Raw genomic sequence first — 21,680 nt, 5'->3', positions numbered from 1 at the left:
GCCCCGAGGGCAGGTGTGTGTTTCGGCTCTTCCCATTTGCTCCAGGACAGTTTTCCTCCAGTCAGAGTGAGCACAATTGCAGGAATCCTGCTGTATTTTTGCAAAACAAGAAAGATTTGGGCTTACAGCTCTTAATGATTTATATCCCCAAGTTCTGGTGGGATCAACACTCTCTATGCATCTCGGAAAGCCCTGAAGAGACAGCATAACCACTAGCAAACTAATTTCTCCATTGACCACATCCTCCATGTATTGTTGTGTCCCTCAAGTGCCTGGGGCCTGTGAAGCAGGATTCCAGATGCTGGACCCTCTCTCCACCCGAGCACTGTCTGCAGCAGCGTTGTGCTCAGAACAGCATCCCTGGTTGGGGTGGATTTAGTATAACAAGAGCAAGAGAGGGAAGAAACGGCTCACTTGGGGATTTGGGAGCCAAAGATTAAGGTAGAATTTCAAAGTTGTGAGAATTAATACAAACAGTTAACCCAGATAATTTCTCTCTCTTTAATGTGGTACAGAATTCCCAAGCTGGAACACCGTTGTTTCAACTGCTTCAACTCCAGAGCAATTATTTTGTCACTGAGCATGTTAGGAAAGAAAAGGCAGAAGGAGACAAGTTTGAGCCTCTTTGGTAATGTACAAATTAACACATTTCAGCACCATTTTCAGAAATATAAATTAATGATTTAATTCTGCAATAGTATCCTTGGAAACTAAGCTGGAAGCACTCACCCGTGGATATCGCACACAATTCCCACTTTTTTCAATATCCAACTGCAACCAATTGCTTGCCCTTTTGGCGTGATGGACAGCCTGGGTGAGGGGATACCCAGGGGCTTATTTTACCACCAGATTTGTACATTCCTGCTACATGGGATGACAGCAGCTCTAAGTCTCCTGATAGGTATGAACAAGCACTGATGAAGCTCAGTTTGTTTGAACAGCTGCATATGCAAATGTAATTAAGAAGATGTCGACTGCCTTTTGCTCTCTCTGCTCTCCCTCTCCCCTTACCCTGGCTCCTAACAGGGATTGATGCCATTTCACAGCTTTGGACTTGAAACCATGCCCAATTCCTGTCCCAGAAACACCACTCTCCAGCCCCCGCCGCCATCCTTTGGGGTGTCCATAAACTTAGGGCTCAGCTACTGAATTGCTGCTTCCTCTGCAACTCCGATTCTCACATGTCGACGCTGCCACTTGAAAAGCAAATCCCTGAGCAGAGTAGTGCAGCAAGGAGATTTTCCCCACCTCATTTTACACTGATCAGTTTGTGATTGCACTTCATCCCTTATTTATACTGTATTTCTTAGACAATCCCAGACTGGTTTGGGTTGAAGCGACCTTAAAGCCACGGGCAGGGACACCTTCCACTGGAGCAGCTTGCTCCAAGCCCCTGTGTCCAACCTGGCCTTGAACACTGCCAGGGATGGGGCAGCCACAGCTTCTCTGGGCACCCTGTGCCAGCGCCTCAGCACCCTCACAGGGAAGAGCTTCTGCCTAAGAGCTCAGCTCAGTCTCCCCTCTGGCAGGTTAAAGCCATTCCCCTTGGCCTGTCCCTACATCCCTTGTCCAAAGCCCCTCTCCAGGTTTCCTGCCCCTTTAGGCACTGGAGCTGCTCTCAGGTCTCCCCTTCAGGAGCCTTCTCCTCTCCAGGCTGCCCCAGCCCAGCTCTCTCAGCCTGGCTCCAGAGCAGAGCTGCTCCAGCCCTTGCAGCATCTCCATGGCCTCCTCTGGCCTCGCTCCAACAGCTCCACGTCCCTCTTGTGCTGCTGCCCCAGAGCTGGATCAGGGCTGTAGGGGGGTCTCCCCAGAGCACAGCAGAGGGGCAGGATCCCCTCCCTGAGCTGCTGCTCACGCTCTGGGGGTGCAGCCCAGCACATGGGAGGGGCCTGGGCTTGCTGTGCAGCCTTAAGTGAACCATTTCACTTGTGTTTCTACCTGCAAAAGTGAGGTACAGAGATACCATGGGGATCACCACAGCCAGAAAAAGGCACATAGGAAGAGGTGGCCCACATGCAGAAGACCCAGACTTGGGTTGAATCTGCCAGCCCAGGTCTTGGCTGGAGGATGGAGAAGGCTGCAGATGTTCTGGAGGGTGTCAGTGCCACAAAGCGAACTGTCATTAAATGAAGCAAGGTGGTGATTGAAGCCAGGAGGACTGATGCACCCAGGCCTCCAGTCTTTCCCTTTAAACTCAATGTTGTCTGGGGTATGTATGCCAAAACCAGGTGGACTGAGCTGCAGCTGCCTGTCCAGCCCTAGAGAGGAACCGCTGCACCTGCAGAACCATGCCATGGAAGGGAAAAAGGCATGTGAGCAACCACGAGCCTATTGACTAGCCCCAGCAGGACGGAGGCTCCACAGCGAAATGGAGAAAGACTAATTAGAACATGAAACTAAATGTTAAACAGGGTGGAAAACAATGGGACTGTCCCAAAGGCAAATCAGACCAAACAGAGCTAATCAGGTTAGCCTGAGAAGATAATGAATTTTCTAGACAAAGGAAGCGTGATAGATCCCATCCCCGCAGACTTCAGCACAGCTTGTGATGGACTGCCATGTGGGAAACTCCTAAATGAAAAAGATGGGGATTAGCAGAAGTGCAAGGCCCAGAAACTGGTGAGAGGAGAAGCAGTGTTGAAAGAAGGGTCAGAACAGAGGGAGGTCACCAGCAGAGCTCCTCAAGGAATGGTCAGGAGACTGATCTTATTAACTACTTTTATTAATGACCTTGGCACAAAAAGCAAGTGTGTTAATGAAATCTGCTGATGACACAAAGTTGGAAAGCAGCATTTGCATAGATGAAAGCTGGGACAGCGCATAGGAATAGGCAACTTTGAAGACAAACGGAGGAAGGTTGAAATCCAATGGGATGAAAGAGGAAGCCACACATCTCAGACAAACAATAGCTTTCACTGTGAGGTGGACAGGTGGAAAATGTTCAAGAGTGAGAAAGGCCCAAGCAAACAGCTCAGAACAAAACTGACTGAGGCACCAACATGGTGTAATTGAAACCTTTCCAGCCTCCAGAGAAGTGCCAAGGCCACAGCCAAGCCATCACGAGGAGGCTCCAGCGGTGCTGGGCTGGTTCTCATGCTTAAAAAACCAAAATGCTTATATAGGAAGATGTGTAAAAACGGCCTTTGTCAAAAAACAGAGACATTTACTTAGGAGATTAAATATGTAAAGACGCTTGTTAGCCCCACAGAACAAAAGCTGGGAGGCAACACCAAATGATCTCCTAGACACACACATTTGAGGGAGTGAAGTAAAAGAGGGGAAAGATCTATTCAAGACACCAGAACAAGGGTTGCGCATGGGCAACGTGAAGTACCCCTGACAAGCCTGGGCTGGAATAAGTTTATGACCATTGCAGTCTTCTAATGGGAGTAATGGGGGGGAAAAAACAAGCTTGGTCTCAGAAATTTATCTTATGACCCAGAAGGCTCTTCCCACACTTTCCAGCTAAACAGACATAGAGCTGACACCACCAGTCAACACCATGCTCCTCACCTGGAAGAAAATACATAAAGCCACTGCAAACCACCTTTTAAAACACCAGAACTGTTTATGACAACTTAGGTCCACTCCCTTCCATCAGCTGAATTCATTTCAACATCTCAGCGTGAGCAATTTTAAGCCAAATACTTAACTTGTGAATATAGCGTGTGCAAGGAGGAGGCACTGGGGGAGCGAGGACCAGGCTGCTGGGCATCTGCCACCAGCAAAGGCATCATCTCGCACCACTGAGCCACTGTGTTTCCGTGTATCTGCGGAATCGGAACGCACACATCGGGATGTCTCTTCACCCTGTTAGTCATCCTGTGAGCTCCCCACCTGCTCCTCAGGGACTCAGAGCTAACGAAGCAAAGGGAAAGCGTTTCATATTATGGGGAAACAAGACGGCAAGACAAGAAACGAACCAGAAGTCTTAGATGAGCAATGAGCTGAAGTTACTGGACCAGTTCATTTAAAAGTTGTTCCATTAACATAATTAATGAAGCCACATTTCCCACTATGTCCCTAAACTAATCTGCTTTGAGGCTTCTCTGGTGTCTAACGAGACGAGCTCATCCTGCCTTCCCCCTCAACAGAGCCCTTAATTGGGTCTCTCTAATGAGGATAGATGCCCACAGAAGCTTGCAGTAACTCCTTATCTTTGCGACCTCTATCTCCAACTAATCTCAGCTTCAATTAGACAGCGGGTTCAGAAGTCAGTCGAGCAAGGTGGGAGGAAGAGCACAGCCGCACACACACAATGGGGCTGCAAACCCATCAGTTCCTCCCCAAACCAGGCTCACCTCCAGCAGACCTCTGCTTCCCCCGCTGAATCGAACCCATGCCTTCATAGTGAAGGAAAACGAGCTGTATGAGGGGAAAATAACACTGCAGGGAGCTCAGACAAGAACTACAGCACAAGGGAGGATGATGCACAGGGTAGCAAGACTAGTGGAAAGTAGAATTATAGAATGGTTTGGGATAACAGGCAAGGAAGAGACCTTAAAGCTCACCCAGCTCCAACCCCTGCCATGGGCAGGGACACCTTCCACTGGAGCACCTTGCTCCAAGCCCCTGTGTCCAACCTGGCCTTCAACACTGCCAGGGATGGGGCAGCCACAGCTTCTCTGGGCACCCTGTGCCAGCGCCTCAGCACCCTCCCAGGGAAGAGCTTCTGCCTAAGAGCTCAGCTCAGTCTCCCCTCTGTAGCACTTCTTTCAGATCCTGCAGCGAGATCTGTTGGCCTCCTGGCATTCCCTGGCAGGCTGGCAGCAAGTGAGCACTGCAGAAGAAGGGAATGAGGAGATAGAAAAGCCCAGATGAAACTCTGTCTTCTGTTTAGCCCCCTCAGCCACCTCCCTGGGCTGCTTTGCTCTGGGGATGATGGAAACGTTGGTGTGTTTAAGACATGCCCAATCCACCAGAGACGAACCAAATTTAAACAACAGATTCATTGTTCTTCTGTTAAAGTTTCTTTTCAAAGCTTCCTCACAGGGTAACAGCTCAGAACAAGCTTTTCAATGTGTAACTGCTTAGGATGGAAGAAAGCAAAGGAAGGGAAAAAAAAATTATAAATCAGGAAAATGTGTAACTTGCCAGGCCAAGAGAACTCATCCCATAGAAGCAGAGACAGGTGACTCAGAGCCAGTGCAGTTGTCAGAGCAACACTGGGGAGGAAGATCAGTGTAACTGCTCCGAGAGTCGGATTGCAGGAAAAGTTGATTTAATGGCACGTTGCACCAGCTTCTCCACTGAGAACCAACTAAATGGATGGGGACTTGCTCATCTAAACACACAGCGAACGTCAGAGGAACAAACCTAAGCAACTGCCACCCGTAATTTATGAACCAAATTACATCCACGGCAAAAACCCCGTAACTCAGAACAGAGTGATTGTAGAATCTGGCAGAAGAAGGTCTCAGCCTGCATGAATCATTCTTTTCTAGAGGAAACCTTATATAATCCAGGCTACTCTGTTTAAAATCAAATTAAATCTTCCTAAAAACCCTATTAAAGGCTTGGCAAAGCTTTGTCGTTAATCCAGTCATTTGGCGATTTGCTAAGATTAAAAAAAACCCTACCTGGTACCAACCAAATTTACTCAGTATCTCCCAAAACCTGCATCAGAAAGCAGAGGGGAGATGAGAGCATCTACCTGGGGCTGGGGAAGGTGATTAGATTGCAATGCCATCTTGTGGAATAGGAGAAAAAGAAAGAGAGGAACAAACTTGCTCAGGCACCACTCTGCAAGCGTTTATTTCCCAGGACACAGGTACTCATTTTCCTCATTTATCTGGAAGGTTAGAGGGATCCACACAGTGCTAACTGCAAAGACATGGTCTGCTTTCCTCACACTGCTTGGAAGGACATGGGTAAGTCAGAAATAAGAGTTTGCTCTTTTTCGTTTGTTTTTATTATGACAGTCATAATCTTCTGTCTTGCTTCCTCAGGACACCAGCCTCCCTCCTCAGCTATGGGAGAGTCACCTAAAGGAGTGCCTTGGGCAGGCCCATGGCAGGCAGGGAGTTGGAACTTTAGGTGATGATGACCTTTAGGATCCCTTCCAAACCCAAACAAGATTCTATGGCTCTGTGATCAGGAGTAGGACAACTCTGATTCCCCAGATCACCTCGCAGAGCCATGGTTCACAAGCCAGGTTTAGCAGGACCTGAAGAACATTTCTGTTCTTGGCTGCAGCAGCCTCTGTGTATGTCACATCTGGGAATCAGGCTCCCAGCTGTGTCCTCTGTTACTAAAATCCCTGTATCTGATTCAGACACAAACACTTCAGGATGCTCTTACCATAACCAAAGCCTGGTTTAACCATCCTCTCTGCAGGGAGCTGACTACCTATGTCTTTAGGCAAAAAAGAAAAAATACAATCTACAAAACTCAAGGATGGGGGACAGTTACCAAAAAGCACCATCCAGATAAGCCAGACGTAGCTGTGGACAACGACAGACTTCCTCCTCTGGGATGAGGCCAATTGCAAGCAGAAAGAACCATGGACTTTTGGCAGACTCCTCAATGTCTCTCTTGTAGTGAGGGGCCCAGAACTGAACAAAGGATTCAAGGTACAGCCTCACCAGTGCCCAGTACAGGGGGATGAACACTGCCCTAGCTCTGCTGCCACACTGGTGCTGATACAGGTCAGGATGCTGATGGCCTTCTTGGCTGACTGGGCACAAACTGCTTATGGTCAGCTCCATCAATCAGCACTCCCAGGTCCTTTTCCACCAAGCAGCTTTCCAGCCACTCTTCCCTAAGCCAGGAGCATTGCATGGAGTTGTTGTGACCCAAGTGCAGGTCCTGGCACTGAGCCTTGCTGAACCTCAGACAATTGGCCTCAGCCTATTTCTGAAGTCTAAGAAATACATACACCCAACATCCCTCCTAAATATCCAGCGTATGCGGAAAAGAAATAAAACAATGCCAAACAGCATGCAAACATTTGCCTGCAAATGACCAGTTATTTTCAACAATAATTTCATAAATGCAGCAGATTTGAGCATATCCCAGGATTATTCTTCTGCTGCAATTACTGGGAGTTGCCACTGACCCCAGTCTGGGGCTGCCTGGGGCCACCAACCGAGATGGGTTCCAACCCGGGCAGCCTTCACTGGGCAGAAGCAAGGGGTGGGACTGTCAACAGCTCTAATCAGCAAGAGAAATAAGCCTTGAGAATAAGCTGCAAACGGAACAAACCACCTCAAACAATCTGAAGGCTTCTGCCAGGACTGAGTAGGGCCAGAGGTGCGGGTGCTGCTCTCTGCAATGTCTTGCACCAAGTGATGCCTATGCTGAGCAGGTAGCACCAGGCTGGACGGCTCCAATATAAATCATGCCAGTCACTGGAAACAACCTCCAAAGCTTGAAATAATGTTTGCATGAGAGCAAGATGTTGAAACATTGATGAAATTGGGTTTCATCAGCAATATTTTGATTTTATTGTTATACTGGCTGCTAACAAAGACACACCCATCAATGCGTTGCATTCTTCCTTGTAAAAGGGTGATTATTCCACTATTCAAGCCAGGCTGCTCCGCTTGTATCCACAGCCAGTGGCTCCAGTACAGGCATTCACCATTAAAAAAAAATACATTTTGATTTCAAAAATGAGGCAAAAACACGGAAACAGGCACATGCCTGAATAGTGCAGAGACCAGGTCCTAGCAAATATCTGCATCCTGGGGAAGGAAAGGGTGGGCAAGGGGGGAGACTAAGCATTTCACCGCAGTTTAAAACCAAAGGAGCATGCCCAAACCAAAGAGTTACTAAAGATTTTATTGATTTAAATTACACATTGGGTTAGGGGGAGAGAATTACCTAGCAGGTGCCAGTTTTCCCACTGCTTGGCTTTGCTCAAGGAATAATTGTACATACACGGAGGGTTTTTCTGATCTTAATATACAAGTTAACTTTCAGTGCCAGGGATAAGGGTGGAAAAGGGACGGGAAGAATGCCATTAAAGCCTGTGTCTTCCAGCTTTATTGTTCTTAACCTCATGCTCAGGCAGAATACAGCTGCTATCTGAGGCAAAAGAGTGTTTACATATGCCCAAATTGTTATGCAAACACAGGAAGACCTATTGGAGCAGAGGGAACCGGCACCGAGTGCAGCGCTTCTCACCATCCCTTGCAGAAAAAATGTTTTTCAATGTGGAAAGGGTGAGAGAGGTCACCCCCAAGGAATCCAGCCAGGATCCTCCCAGCCTTCGCCTCTCCCATCCTCCTCCTCCTCTCAAATTCCCCAGCAGCCAGCATGGGCTTCAGAGTTAAAGAGACAGGCTCATTATCCAGCAACACTGCCATTGTCTGGGGGCTGCATTTGCATGAAGAACCTAAAAACCGGATAGAAATACCTAAGGAGGGAGAAGCTGTCCTGTATGAAATGGGATTCACTTTGTGCTTCTCTGTACTCATGCAGAAAATAAAAGCACAGGAACTAAGGGGAGACTCCAAAGGCCCGCAGGGGCACTCTGCAGCATTCAAGTGCAAGTGGTTTTAGATTAAATCCATCTTGCATCAACATTCAAGATCTAAAATTCAAACTTCGGTCATGAACTCTGCAGCCACAACTTCAATTCTATCTGTAGCTGCTACAGGAGACACTGGAGACAAACACCTCTGGGAAGTCAACTTCATCCTCTAGAAGAAGTCACAGATTTTCATCAACCTTTATCGTCCAAGCTTTCAAAAAGTTACCACTGATGAAGAACTAAATAAATCCCTGAAATACATTGTCACTGCCTGGAACATGCCTCACTGCCAGCCAGAGCTCAGTAGCTTTTGCTGCTGGGACCATCACACTACAGAATAAAAGCTCCCCACCAGTCTAAAACAGACACATGATCAAGTCAGCTCTCAACTTTCTCTCTCCTAAACTACATGAATCAAATTTCATGAACTTCTGGCCAGAAGTCAAATTTATACAGAGCATAAATTACCCTTGTTAGCAGTTTGAGTCTTCTAGTACGGCAAAAATAAGCCACAGACACAGAACCAGACACGCAGTAAGACACAAGTGTCTCGCTACCACCACCTTCCCACAGACTTCACTCCTGTCAGTTGTCCTCCCAACAAAAAGACGTTTTCTGCCATCACCCACAGTCATTGCTGTCAACCCCCCAGCTCTCCATCCCACAGAGGAAACCTGCATTCACTCGCCTGAGATGCACACCCTCTCTATGGAACGGGGCAACAATTTAGCTTGACCAGCTTGCACACAGTCACCAGCTGTGATTTCATGTCTGAATGCCTCTTGGTTGAGAAAACATTCCTGCAGGACACCACCAGAACTGTCCCTGCGGCATCACTCCCACTATGGCCAGTTTGCGAGAGCTGGTAGCTAGCAAGTTTTGCTAAAGTTCATCAACATATACTGCTCTCATTTCATACAGCTCTACAATTTCCAATCAGAATATTGTGCAATGCTGGTGCCAAATGGCTTAAGGAAATGAACTGCACCAACATGCAGCAAATGCAGTGAGTGAAACCTACAGTATTGGCTGTTTGGAGACGTGGGTTCTCCTCACACTTCAAAGAAGCTGCCCCTGGGGGGAGCGCCTTGCACACAGCCTCTGAGTGCCAAAGCTACTTTCCCATAATTTAAAACCAGGGCAGGATTTGTGCTCAAGCCATTTCTTACCACAGGACGTTGATTTCTTGTCCACCATCTTCACGTGCCGCGTCTGGGTGCGAAGCTTGTCATCTGTGTTTTCCACCAGGTTAGTGAGGTCATCGATGATCTCTGCAGAAAGAGAAACACAAGCATTAACCTCTGAGCCCCGCAGCATCACTGCTCAACAAGCATGCTCCTGCTGGAGGCTCCAAAATGGAAACCAGCTGCATCCTTCTGTCCTCCAGTATGCCAGACCAGTGCTCCACATGTGCTGCAAGGTCCAAACCCTGGGAAATACTATGCAAGAGGCCTCAACTTCAGACTCAGTGCACTTCTCCACTGCAAGAACAGAGATAAAATATATAGCCTGAAACAGCAGGATCAGTCTAGGTACCCACAAAAGCAAGCACTAACCAAAGTAAGAGAATTAGTGCGTATGCTATAGGAAGTCTGCAATTTCAGTCCCTGGAGCAGAGCATCTCAATGCTTGGCCATTGCATAGTCATTGAAACAAGTCCAGAATCACCACCTCCATAAATACTTTAAGCGCATTTGGTGCAGTCCCAACCAAGGAACCACAGAGGGTGCCCCATCCCAGGCAGTGTTCAAGGCCAGGTTGGACACAGGGGCTTGGAGCAAGCTGCTCTAGTGAAGGTGTCCCTGCCCGTGGCAGGGGTTGGAACTGGAGGAGCTTTAAGGTCCCTTCCAACACAAACCAGGCTGGGATTCTATAATACAAGGTCCTACCTTGGCTCCATTACTAAGCTGTACAGATGGCAGCTCTGCCTGCAGCCCAGATGATCTTCTGTGAAAAGGAAAGGGAGCAAAATTTTTCCTACAACTATTTTTAACAGAGAAAGGAAACTTTTAAGCCAACCTCAGCCTCACGCAACTGCTGACTTTAATTTTGCCCTGGAAATCAAAGCAGGTAAAAGGCTTATGCCAAGAGTGGTTGGTGGGTTGGGGTTTTTAACATTGAAAATTAGAAGCCACATTAAGGTACCAAGTTGCTTTCTTGCTGACTGTTACGCTCTAATTTTCTTGCAATACACAGCCAGGGCTTCTTGCCAAGTGCATGAACACATCACCTTTGAGCTGCCTTCTACTCTGCAGGTAGGAATGGCTTCTTTTGTGCATGATAAATCAGGAGGACAGCGGCCAAAACCTGAATGCCACTGCAAAGCACACTGCTCTGGTTAGACTTCTAGCACTTTCCCCACTACTGATCACTGCCCTAATAAATCTAGCTTGTCTTTTGGGACCAGGCTGTGGACAGCAGCCATGCCACCCCAGCACATCCCGCACTGCATCCCTGTGCAGCAGCACTGCTGGAGCATCCAAGTTTAATGCACCGTAAACAAAAGCAGAAGTTAAAACACAGTGTTCAGTGAGCAAGACACACTATTTTTGTGTTCATTTTTATGCATCACAACCCCGTCTCCATGCTGGTTAAGGGTTAAAGAAGTCCTATCAAAAGGACAAGGCCCTTATTAATTAATCTTTCAGGTATTCCTTCAAACAAGAAACTTCCCAAGTATCTCCTCTAAGAAAAAGAGGATGACACAAAAACTGACATTCCTTGGACTTCCAAAACCTCCCTGTGACAGTAGAAGAAACCCTTGGGCTTGCAAGGGTAGTGCCAATAGGTGCCATTAGTTCTTGCAGCTTCTCAGGAGCACCCATACATCTCAGCTGGCCATTGCCTTTACACCAGCACTTGAAAGGGGACGGTTTCCTCCACAACCCCCCTGCCTGCAGCAGCAGGTGTTAGCTGTTGGAATGTGTGTTAGCTGGGCAGGCTGCTTACGTCCTCAAACCTTACCAAGTGCCAAGCACTGTAGCTAGATACAGAGATAAAACCAGTTTGATCACAGGTACAGATAACAATCCCCAAATCAGAAGTTCTGAAGGCACAAAGGAAATTTTTTGAGGCTTTAATCTCCCAGAGAGTTGGGAGACTGAAGCATCACCCTTTTGATGCACACATTTTGAGGCTGCCTCAAAAGCACTCTGTCATCTCCAGCATATCCCTATGTAAGACTGCATCAGCACCTACAAAACCTTGTACTTTGGAAATACAAGAAAGATCTTTCTTACAATACAAGCTCCTCACCCATGTCCCACAGCCTAAACCATCACGTAGTCACATGAAGGGAGGGCAGAGGGCAACCATCAGCTGCTTCTCTGCATGTGCAGCCTCCATTTTATCCTGTGGATCTAAACCGTTCAGCACTCCTGTGGTTAGGCAGCATCACCCCATCAAACCTGCTCTATTCCAGACAAACCTCTCCAGGTTTGAAGTTGCTTATAATATCAAGATGTTATTGTTCATCCTACACCAGAAGACATTTTCCCAAGTGATGGCAGGTGCTGTATTTGAGCTGCAGGATTTGCTCAGTCCATAGCTCAGACATCAACCCTCCTCCACCTCCCACCCAACTTTCCCAGGTCTAACATCTGCAAAGCCAACAACGTTTTGGGGAAGCTTTATCTGCCTGTGTGACTCAGCACACAGGAAAGGCAGCACAGAGCTGCTGCAAGGGCAGGCGGGCTCAGGAGTGTCTCTGAATTAAAGAAATGTGCCGAAAGTTCCCATCGTCGTCAAGGACAAAGTGATAAGGATGCCTGGGAAACAAGAGACTTTCCTTTGCCAACACTGACCGGACCCTCCTTGAAAAACATCCTGCTGAACATGCTGCAGCCAAATGAGAACAAATGCGAGGAGGAAAATTTTCTGTCATCATTTCAAAGCCCAAGGCAATGCAATTTGGATTATGTCAAGAGCCTCTCCTTTCCCATCCCCCTGTGCCAGCCATTGCCCCGTCACACCAACCAGCAGGAGCCATTTCTGAGCCAGAGAATTGGATGGTGCAGCTTGGGAGAAGCAGGCCAAGGGGAATGGCTTTAACCTGCCAGAGGGGAGATTGAGATGAGCTCTTAGGCAGAAGCTCTTCCCTAGGAGGGTGCTGAGGCGCTGGCACAGGGTGCCCAGAGAAGCTGTGGCTGCCCCATCCCTGGCAGTGCTCAAGGCCAGGTTGGACACAGGGGCTTGGAGCAAGCTGCTCTAGTGGAAGGTGTCCCTGCCCGTGGCAGGGGTTGGAGCTGGAGGAGCTTTAAGGTCCCTTCCCACCTAAACCATTGTAGGATTCTATGATCTATAGGTCTCTTGCTGCAGTCAGGTTTCAGGGGAGCAGGCCACTTCACCAAGCACACAGCCCAAAGCTCAGCAAGCAACCGGTCCTTTGATGTAATGTGCAGTTAAGACCAGAAGTGCTGGGGTGCTCAGGAGGTCTGAGCAGGGTCTTCTCCTTCGCAGCTGCACTGGGGCTGGCATGGGAAGAAAGCACAGGGAGGCTCCCACCCATCACCAGTCAAGTCAGAAGCCCATTCAATCAGGTTCCCCAGGCCAGAATGCCCTTGCTACCACCAACACCCTGCACAGGAACACCCATCCACCCCTCTGCCCCCACCAACATTCTGTTGCGGTTCAGAACAGCTCTTCACCTTCATGTTAAAGGATTTCTCCCCACAAAGGAATCGCAATGGAAACGCACGCTGTATGGGGCAGGGCTGAAAACTAGTCATGAATTTCTAAAGGCAGAACTGCTGCCAGAGAAAACTAACTCCTCAGCTAAGGAGGTCTTCAGAGCGCTGACAATCCAATGGCAGCTCTCAGTAGGCTCCAAAGACCACAAAAACTTCCAGCAGATGACCCACCTGCAACCCCCTTTGCCGTTCAAGCTGGAGATTTCTATCACCTCCCATTTTCCTGGCTATGCATGGAACAATTTCAACTAAATAAGCCTGGAAACGGGGAAGGAGCGAGGATCCCGGGATACGAGGGAGAGGACGGGAGAAGCTGGCTAACGGCTGAAGGGCTGCAGTGACCTTTCAAAGGATATTTCTGGAACGCTGCACTGCAAACCACATTTAAACTCGCAACACAGATTTAGCTGAGGTCTTCTATCAGAGAAGCAGGATCTTGCAGCAGAAGATAAAACCTACTGCACATCCCTGGTATTAAAGTACGAGTAATTTAGGCCCAGCTGAAATGGGAGAAGTTTGAGAGCAGCCCTGAGGAGAGGGGCTTGGGGATACTGGTGGATGAGAGACTGGACATGAGTGGGCAATGTGCACTTGTAGCTCAGAGACCAGTCCTATCTTGGGCTGCATCCAGAGGGCCAGCAGGTCAAGGGAGCTGATTCTGTCCCTTTACTCTGCTGTGGTGAGCCCCAGCTGGAGTGTGCATCCAGCTCTGGAGTCAGCCCTCTCGCGCTCCAACATCAATCCTGATGGGGAGAACAGAGGGATTTACTGCAGAGAGCATGAGCAAAGGGAGGAAAAGCTCCTTCTGCTTATTAAAAAAAAAAAAAGTAAGTAAAAAAAATTGTGGGTTTGTTTAATATTTTGCATTAAACTTAAAACCTATTTTTGCCCACAAACCAAACACAAACCCCATTTAATCTGACCTGAACCTGTTGCTGCATCAGCTGTCACAGCCAAATTAAAGCTTCCAAAGAAAAGCATTTACAAACAAGTTTTACTGTTTTGCTTCTCTGGTCATAGCAAGTTGAAGCCCCATCAATGCCTACAGCCACCTTTTAAAGACTCAGGAATCCACTGATTGACCCACATCAGCACAAGACTACTCAGAGATGTGAGCACGTCAGTGTTAAGTATTTCTTTTCAAAGCTTTATGGAAAACAAAAAGTGAAGTGACTGCTCCGAACCCTGGATCATAAGCACTTTCCATAAGCTCTACTTGCTTGGCTTCACCATCTCAAATGACACAACAAAGATGATATTTACAGTATCTCTGCATGAAAGGGTTGCATGATAAGTCACACTAGCATCACATCTTGCTGCTACCAAATTCTGCGGTTCCTCCATGCGCATGTGTGCGTGTTCAGAAGGACTGTGCTAAAAGTGACTACCCAAAGGTAAAATCCTTCCCTGAAACTGCAGCGCAACAGCCACCTGGTAGCAGCAGTACAGGTGTATTTATGGACATCTTTAAAATCACACCTTATAATAGCTAGAAAAATAAAGATTTATGCAAAGGACACCAATAGAGGACAGGTGATATAAAACTGAGCAGAAGAAATCACATACAATCCTAGGAATTTATCAGAAAAAACCCTAATTCTTCATACACTTTTTCCTTTGAAGACTTGCTGCTGCCATGAAAATCAGAAACATTTTGGTTTAATTCCTAAAAGCACTGATGCCTTCTGTAGAAACCTGGCTCTGCTTCTCTGCAGACACAGCATGGATAATCTCAGAGCCTCCCATGAGATGGGAATCCCACCCGTTAGAGCTGTAAGTCATCTCGCCGGGAAACAGCCATACATCATGCTACAGCCAGTCTGCTGCGCTAAGGGCTCGTGCAGGGTGGGAAAGCAAACCCTGAGCTGACCCCAAGCCAGGGGCTGGAGCAGTCTGCTGGGTCCAAATAGCTCCTTTTGCTTTACTCCTCTATTCCTCCTCAAACAGGCTGCAAGCTCCAGGCACAGGATTTGCCCACAGCACCACACAAGACCACAGCACCACGAGCACCATCTGTCTTTCCCATATTCCCAACTTCTCTGTTGACATTTCTAACAAGGCTTCCTATGGGTCTGAAATGGGGCTTCTCTGGCAGCCCCATCTTCTCTGGCAACTCAGCCATCAAGTCTTTGTGCAGCTGGTCAGAAGTTTTCCAAGGGAACAGTTTCCACTGGAAAACTGTTTGACAGACAATAAAAACAGCACATCCCCAAGCGCTCGGCACGCCTGGACCTTCAGTGTTTCACCTCGTTGATGACGCCCCGTATGCTGAAGCCCAGCCCTGACTGCCTTGAAGTGAATAACCAGCTTGCCGCTTGCAAATGAAACTCTCAGTTTTGACAACAAAATGAAAAGCCCAAACGTTTAGAGAGAGCAAAAGCCCCAGCCCATCCAGCCACTCCATCTTCCCTCCCTTTCCAACCCTCGTAACAAGACCCTGCCAATGGCCAGCCAGCCCCGTATCACTCCAGCAATGCTCTATGCAGAGGAGCATGTCAACTGCTAGGTCATGAAATCATACCAAACACAAACACATAGAATCAATACTGCATCTTTCTCTGCAGGGACTGAACAGCAGCAAGCTCCACAGCAAGCTCCACCAGAGCTCCAGCACACACATTAATGTTGCACAGTTTAATCACAAAAGGAGTAACAGAGAATCCCAGACTGGTTTGGGTTGGAAGGAACCTTAAAGCTCATCCAGTTCCAATCCCCTGTCACGGACAGGGACACCTTCCACTAGATCACCTGAAACAACAAGTTATGACATGAAGCACAGCACACGGACATGGAGAAGATGACCCTATCCAATTCCATGAATGCTCATCACCAGTGCACCATGAACCAAACCTCAGAACCCTCTTTGCTGTTTCTCCCATTAAGGAGCTCATGAGAGAGAAAGGTAATTCATTATGGAGAACAGGGAAGCAGTCTGCTGAGAGAGCAAAAGCCAGGCCGTGGCAGAGCCGGGTAATTGCAAGGAACACCATGGTTTATTTTGCAGGAACCCATGTGGGTTTTTTCCTACTTTGTCTCCATTCAGGAGCAGGAAAATGCTGTGGTTGCCTTTCCGTCCCACCTCTCCTTGCTTCTGCCCGTGCTCCACACAGCTGCACCACCTACAGGAAGGTGTGGGATTTCTTGTTTTTAAAATCATTCTCCTTGCCTCATAGGGACCTTGGGAAGGATGAACATCTCTTCCCATGAAGTAGAAGAGGCTCCTGCTCAGCCACAGTTCCGCTTTCATACAGGTTTTTACACTGACTGATTTGTTTGTTTTCCTTAAAACACATAAAAAGCCACATTTGGTTTTGGCAACTTTGTCTTTGAGTTGCACTTGTTCTGTGTGTGGAGTAAGAAAGCCAAAAGTCAGGTGAAAGTGGCACATTTCACTTGAGAGAAACAGTCCTGGTGTTGGAGAACAGTGCAGCAGAACAGTGTCGCTAACCAAGCATTTCCTTGGAATTGTTTGGATTTTCTTTGGATTTAAATCTACAGATCGCTCCATAGTACTTATCGATGAATAATGCATCTCCATGGGATACCCACTGTGCACCATGGAACTGCAGCCAGCCTTAAGGAAAACAGACAGAAAACTGAAATCCCTCATGTTTTATGCTACACAAAAATACAACAATAAGGCTGGAGCTTAGTGGAGAAGCCAAGCAGGCTTTCCCTCCCTCTTTCATGTCTCTGGTGCCTCAGGAGAAGAGCTAGATACCAAAGAAATGAATCATATACTGAATGCCAACCTCTGTATGTCCAAACCCCATAATTACATGTTAATAAGAAAGTAAGCATTGTTCAAAATGCCAGTGGTATGAAATGAAGATTGCAACTAATGTAAGCACCTCAGGAAGCTGAAGAACCTTAGCATGACGTGCCAGCTGTAATGTCAAGGCAGAGTGAAAAGAGAAAAACACAGTGGAAAATACAAAGCCAAGAATCTTAATTTCTCTCCATCACTGCTGGCCCTGCCTGGGTTTTGCAGCCTCTCTCCATGCCACAGGCAACACGTTAGTGCAGTCCTGGGCTTCTCCTCGCTGTTCAACTCCATGGCAATACTCACAATCCCTCTGGTTCACATTCCTTCAAATTAAGCTCTGTGCTGCTCAGGCCAGCAGGACACCGACACTTTCTGCTGTGATGAGTTGTGCTTTTCAAGGGAAGACCAAGACTCCTCCCTCCATCACCCCAATTTCAACTGATGACACTTAATCTCTTTGGCAGAACTTCATATAAGTATTAAAACCCCCACAAAATACTAACTTCCCCAAGGGAGCAAACCAGTTTGTTGCTCTGCGTTTCAGCTGTCTCACTCTTTAGCTCTTCTAATTCAAGGGGTGCTTGACAGTCCTTGCAGACAGTCAACTTCAGAAGACCTCTGCTAGCCAGCAAGAACTGCTGGGAGCATGTTTTCTGACGTGCCATGTGTACATCACAGTCCCAGCACTACAGAGAGGTAAGAGGGGATCTCACTTCCTGCTGCTTCCCCACCAGCTCTGCTGGGGGGTCCAGGCACCATAAAAAGCATTGCACACGCTCCCCTGTTCCTGCCTTGCTGGGTGGCAGCTCTGTGGACAAAGACGAGGGCAGCCAGGCTGCAGCACCTCCAGCCAGAGTCAGGCAGGACCTGGCAGACTTGGTTTGTGTCCAGGAGGGCGGGCAGCAAGGATGGTTCTTCTCCTCCACGCAGCTGGTGACCAGCTCCAGCCCACCTCCAGGCTCAGGTTAGCAGCCTGAGGCACTCAATGCATCAGCTCTCCCTGCAGGAGGTCCTTCTTCTCCCAACATACCCCATGGACTCGAGGCCATGCCAGCTCTCCACACAGAGGAATCCTTGCAGAGGAGCAGGATTGCTTCTGGCTCTCCTAGTTCTTGACAACAGTGAAGTCTTTCCAGTCTGTGGAAAAAACAAGATGCTCCAGAGTCCTACAACCTCTGCCTGGCCTTTGGGAAGTGAAGAGCAGCCTGAGCACCCAAGGACCAGCCCATGCCTCCAGTGTAACCTTTTCCCACTGGTTCACCAAACCTTTAGCTGCCTTAAGGCTAAAACTTGCCAAAACAAGAGGAAGTTATTTGTCCTGCTACAGAAAATTTTCTTGCCTGCTCCAAGGACTAAGGGGACATACCCAGGAGCACCGTTTCCACACACCACCATTCACACCAGAGCCAAGCAGCCCCACCTGTCTGTAGATTGAGCTGAGCTCTTAGGCAGAAGCTCTTCCCTGTGAGGGTGCTGAGGCGCTGGCACAGGGTGCCCAGAGAAGCTGTGGCTGCCCCATGCCTGGCAGTGCTCAAGGCCGGGTTGGACACAGGGGCTTGGAGCAAGCTGCTCTAGTGGAAGGGGTCCCTGCCTGTGGCAGGGGTTGGAACTGGATGAACTTAAGGTCCTTTGCAGCCCAAACCAGCCTGTGACTCTGTAATTCCACGACCCCAAAGCATTTAAGATTATATGTGGGTCACCCTTTGACACTCCCACATAACACAGAACACTTCATCTGCTCAAAAGGTCTAGAGGCAGCAGATGGTGATTTGAAAATGCATGGTAGTGACAGAGAACTGTCCCAGGCCATCAGCTGTGGTAGCCCTCATAGGATCATTCACAGCTAAGGAACAACCCTGAGAAAACAAACAGCAGTATCGAGTCCAGCAAACACAGTTATTAGTTAGAGCTGCTATTTTAAAAGCACACACTGAGAAGTTTTCCCTTTTCCAGCTGCTTATTTTGTTTCATTCGAACAAACCCCATGGACATTAATTTTAGCTGTACTTAATTGAATAATTTCCCTGGGGAATAGTTCAGGGACAGTTTTAAAACAGCCTGTTTCCAAGAGCCATTACTAATTGGCATATACCACAGCATCAGTGTGCCAACCAAAATAGTACGCTTTAATGTTACTGGAACTACTCTCAGTCCAGATGTGCTGAGAACTCTCAGTGATATAAGGCAGGCAATAACTATATTCACATGATATAGTATTTTGAATATCCTTTCCCAGTTATCTGGAAGGAGATAACAGTCTCTTTCACTAGAACTACATGAGTATAAAGCCACATCATTTATTCATCCCCTTTACTCCCAATAAGTGACCTTTCCTTTGACTTACTGTTTAAAGCAAACCTGCAGTTACCTGCTATCAAATGGACCTTAATATAAAAGAAATCCCCTCTCACAAGAATTATAAAAGGTTGTCTCTATTGTACAGTGTTCACTGAAGCCCACACACCCGGTGCACTGCACTCACGGCAGCACACCAAGCCCACAGCACTCCTTGGACCTGCAACCATCGCTTACTTTTATTCAAATCCAAAATCTGAGTGCTCCAGCAACACAGAGAGTTTTAGTCCAGACTGTCAAAACTTCCAGCAAAATCTTCCTGTTACTGGGACAATGTAATTAAACTATTTTTCTAGAGACCTGACTGAGAGAAAGCAAGGAAATACTGCTCACAGGTAAAACCATCATGAATTCTGCATCTCTAGGAAAGCCTGCAGCACCAAGAGACTGAAGCCTACTTACATTCATGTAACAAAACTCTGCCAATCAAAACACTTTCCCTGTTATGATTTATTTTATGAAAACTTATAGCAGAAAATGGAAAGATAGAAGCTATTTCAGACCCCACATTTGTTTGTTTTTCCTTTATCCAAAACCTAAGCAGGAATTTAAGATCCTGCCTTCAGAAATTCTTTGTAATATTCACTCCTGCTTTCTTTTGGTCACTGATTCTTCCCAAGTTTGCACACCATTGCAATACTTTCCCATAGACATCAATAGTTTTAAGTACAAACACACACCAGTTGCCATAATTCCTCTAGGAAAGAAGGTATAGCAATTCCCCATTACACACCATTTGTCTGCTGAACACTGCAAGGTGAGGTTTCCAGTCCATTTCTCAGAAGAAACCCGTCCCCCAGAAAAACCCCAACCCCAAAAACCTTAAGTTACGCACCATGCAGCTGTGGTCACTTTAAGATCTACTTGACCACTACTGTACCACTTTACCACTTCTGTATTTCTTAAAGTGTGGACCTATCACAGTAATGTAACATAATCACAGAATTACAGAATAGTTAGGGTTGGAAAGGACCTTAAAATCATGCAGTTCCAACCCCCTGCCATGGTACTCTTGTGAGTACCAAAGAAGCAGCCCCTAGTCCCACTGAAAAAATAGAGAAATAAAAACCAGTGAGACAGAGCACCTCACCCAGATAAGCCACCCTTCTGCCAGGTGATAAAAATCAATCCTCATCCATTTTTGCAACCTTGTAAGTAACCATAGTCAATGCATCTCTGGGAGGACCCTTCTAAAAGCCAGCACGTTGCCTGCTAAGGGTTTACTCACAAGAGGTGCTCTTCATAAATCCACCCTCAGCTTGCATGCCATCCGTCAGCCCAACAATACATCACGACTGCCCGACCCCAGCCGGCCAGCAAGAAGGGGCTGGGAACGTCTCTTTGATGAAGCGGGGCTGTGAAGGATGCCGCAGCACGCTGATGGATAACCCCCGAGCCCGCTCCTTCCTCCGCACAAAGGCCCCGTCACTTGGGAGTCCCGGCAGAAGTTTCCCAAGCACCTTTGAAAGAAACCCCTCATTTCTCAAAACCTGCCCACGAGACAGCCCCAGCTCCGTGGCGGTTTGAAGCAATGGTTATAAATGGCTGATGTCATTTTGTCCCCAGGAGAAAAATCACCAAATTGTTCGGCCTTGCTGGGAGCGCGGCTGAGGGGAATCGCCCTGCTCCATGGCGAGCGCCTCCAAAGAAAGACATCCCAGAATTCCTGAGCTGTCTGCAGACTGCACGGCATGTTTAAGCTCATTCCAACTCAAACCTCAATCCAAGAAGCAGGACCAAACCACCTCTGAAGCATTAACTCAACGCTACTTCTAACCAAAGAGAACATCCCACATTTTTCACATTAAAAAGCTTAAGTTAGTGAAACACTTCACTGCTGCCACGGTCCCCACAACTGAGAATTATTCGACCAGTGGACATTCAGGGCTCTTGGTTTCGAAGCAGATTAAGGAAGATTGGAAAAAATGACCAGCAGTGTTCTTGCATAGCTGGAGACCAAAAATGTATTACAGGGACTGCAGTCTGAGCAGCAAAAAGGGAATATAGCTCAACATGCTGGTGTGATGTGACTTCAGTGATTCAAGCTCAAGTGTTCTGCTCCTTCCAGAATCACTCACCTCATGAACGGGCAGAGCCACTCTCAGGTGGTACAGACAGATCAGTGAGCTGCCACTCTCCAGGGGGTTTCTCAGGGTGACAACACAGTGGCTCATCCCCCGCCATTAACCTTCCCCCTTCTGAGGAAGATGGGATTTGTTGTTTCTTTTGGGGTTCTAACATTAAAAAGTACATCAGAAATGTGACAAGCGTCCTTCCCCAGACAGACCAACCTAACCCTGTGCTCTGCCTCTGAACGAGCAGCTCGAATGCAGCAAGCTCATCACCAACCACCTCTGCAGAACCCCAGCATCACCCAGCACCAGAAGAAAAACAT

The 21,680-nt window shown here is 47.6% G+C and overlaps 1 protein-coding gene across 7 annotated transcripts in view; it reads right to left on the bottom strand.

The window, feature by feature from the left end:
* STX8 (syntaxin 8) overlaps positions 1 to 21,680 on the bottom strand; it is a 102,530-nt gene that overhangs the window by 30,873 nt on the left and 49,977 nt on the right. For 6 of the 7 annotated variants that reach the window (XR_009963164.1, XM_062610523.1, XM_062610524.1 and 3 more), the window contains one exon: positions 9,646 to 9,747. Coding sequence is in view for 6 of the 7 variants with exons in the window: in XM_062610523.1 (XP_062466507.1) it covers positions 9,646 to 9,747 (102 nt within the window). In the remaining variant the exon portion in view is untranslated. Of the gene's footprint in view, positions 1 to 550; positions 577 to 9,645; positions 9,748 to 21,680 lie in introns of those variants that run through there. The other variant, XM_062610529.1, reaches the window with a different exon arrangement.

The sequence above is a fragment of the Pezoporus occidentalis genome, unplaced genomic scaffold (genome assembly GCF_034315485.1).
Source record: "Pezoporus occidentalis ecotype Australia unplaced genomic scaffold, CSIRO_AGI_Poc_V1 ctg148, whole genome shotgun sequence".
NCBI lineage: Eukaryota > Metazoa > Chordata > Aves > Psittaciformes > Psittacidae > Pezoporus > Pezoporus occidentalis.
This window is presented reverse-complemented; position numbering and strand designations above follow the sequence as displayed.